The 610-nt window shown below is 30.7% G+C and overlaps 1 protein-coding gene across 1 annotated transcript in view; it reads left to right on the top strand.

The window, feature by feature from the left end:
• Window positions 1–610, top strand: part of LOC106473260 (GTPase-activating Rap/Ran-GAP domain-like protein 3) — a 41,509-nt gene that overhangs the window by 13,618 nt on the left and 27,281 nt on the right. The window contains exon 6 of the mRNA XM_022401733.1: window positions 187–298. Coding sequence (XP_022257441.1) covers window positions 187–298 — 112 coding nt within the window. The remainder of the gene's footprint in view (window positions 1–186; window positions 299–610) is intronic.

The raw sequence follows: 610 nt of genomic DNA, 5'->3' as shown, positions 1-610 counted from the left end.
TTGTAAGAGTAGTGGATAGGAAATAGAAATATGCAGTGTTTTAGTCCAGATTGCTGTAAGATTAATGAACGAGACATAGATATATATATACAGTGTTTTAATCCAGATTGCTGTAAGATTAATGAACGAGACATAGATATATATATACAGTGTTTTAATCCAGATTAAATTCACTCCTTGCTATAGGTCGAGAGGAAAAGACACGTGGGAAATGACATTGTCAATATCATATTTTTGGATGGAACTCATGAAGATCACTGTAGTTTCAAACCGTCAATGATTAAATCCCAGTTTACTCGTATCCTTGGCCGTTTAAGTACGATTTATAATTAAACAAAAAGTATCCACGTACGTTTAATTTAGATCATTACAGCGATTAATACACAAGAGTTATGTTGTGTTGAAATTTATTTTATTTTATTTTTTCCTTTTTAAGAAATAGTAATGAATTATAGCATGTGTTTATACTAAATACGTAACAGGTGGGATTAAGTTACCATGTTACTGTTATAAATTATGTAACACTTTTATCGATTTGCATATCACTTTAAAGGTATAATCAGCAGACAAAGCTTGAAATCAGGGTTACCATCTGTTATAGAAGTTCGAG

This window comes from Limulus polyphemus, unplaced genomic scaffold (genome assembly GCF_000517525.1).
Source record: "Limulus polyphemus unplaced genomic scaffold, Limulus_polyphemus-2.1.2 Scaffold6015, whole genome shotgun sequence".
Classification (NCBI taxonomy): Eukaryota; Metazoa; Arthropoda; class Merostomata; order Xiphosura; family Limulidae; genus Limulus; species Limulus polyphemus.
This window is presented reverse-complemented; position numbering and strand designations above follow the sequence as displayed.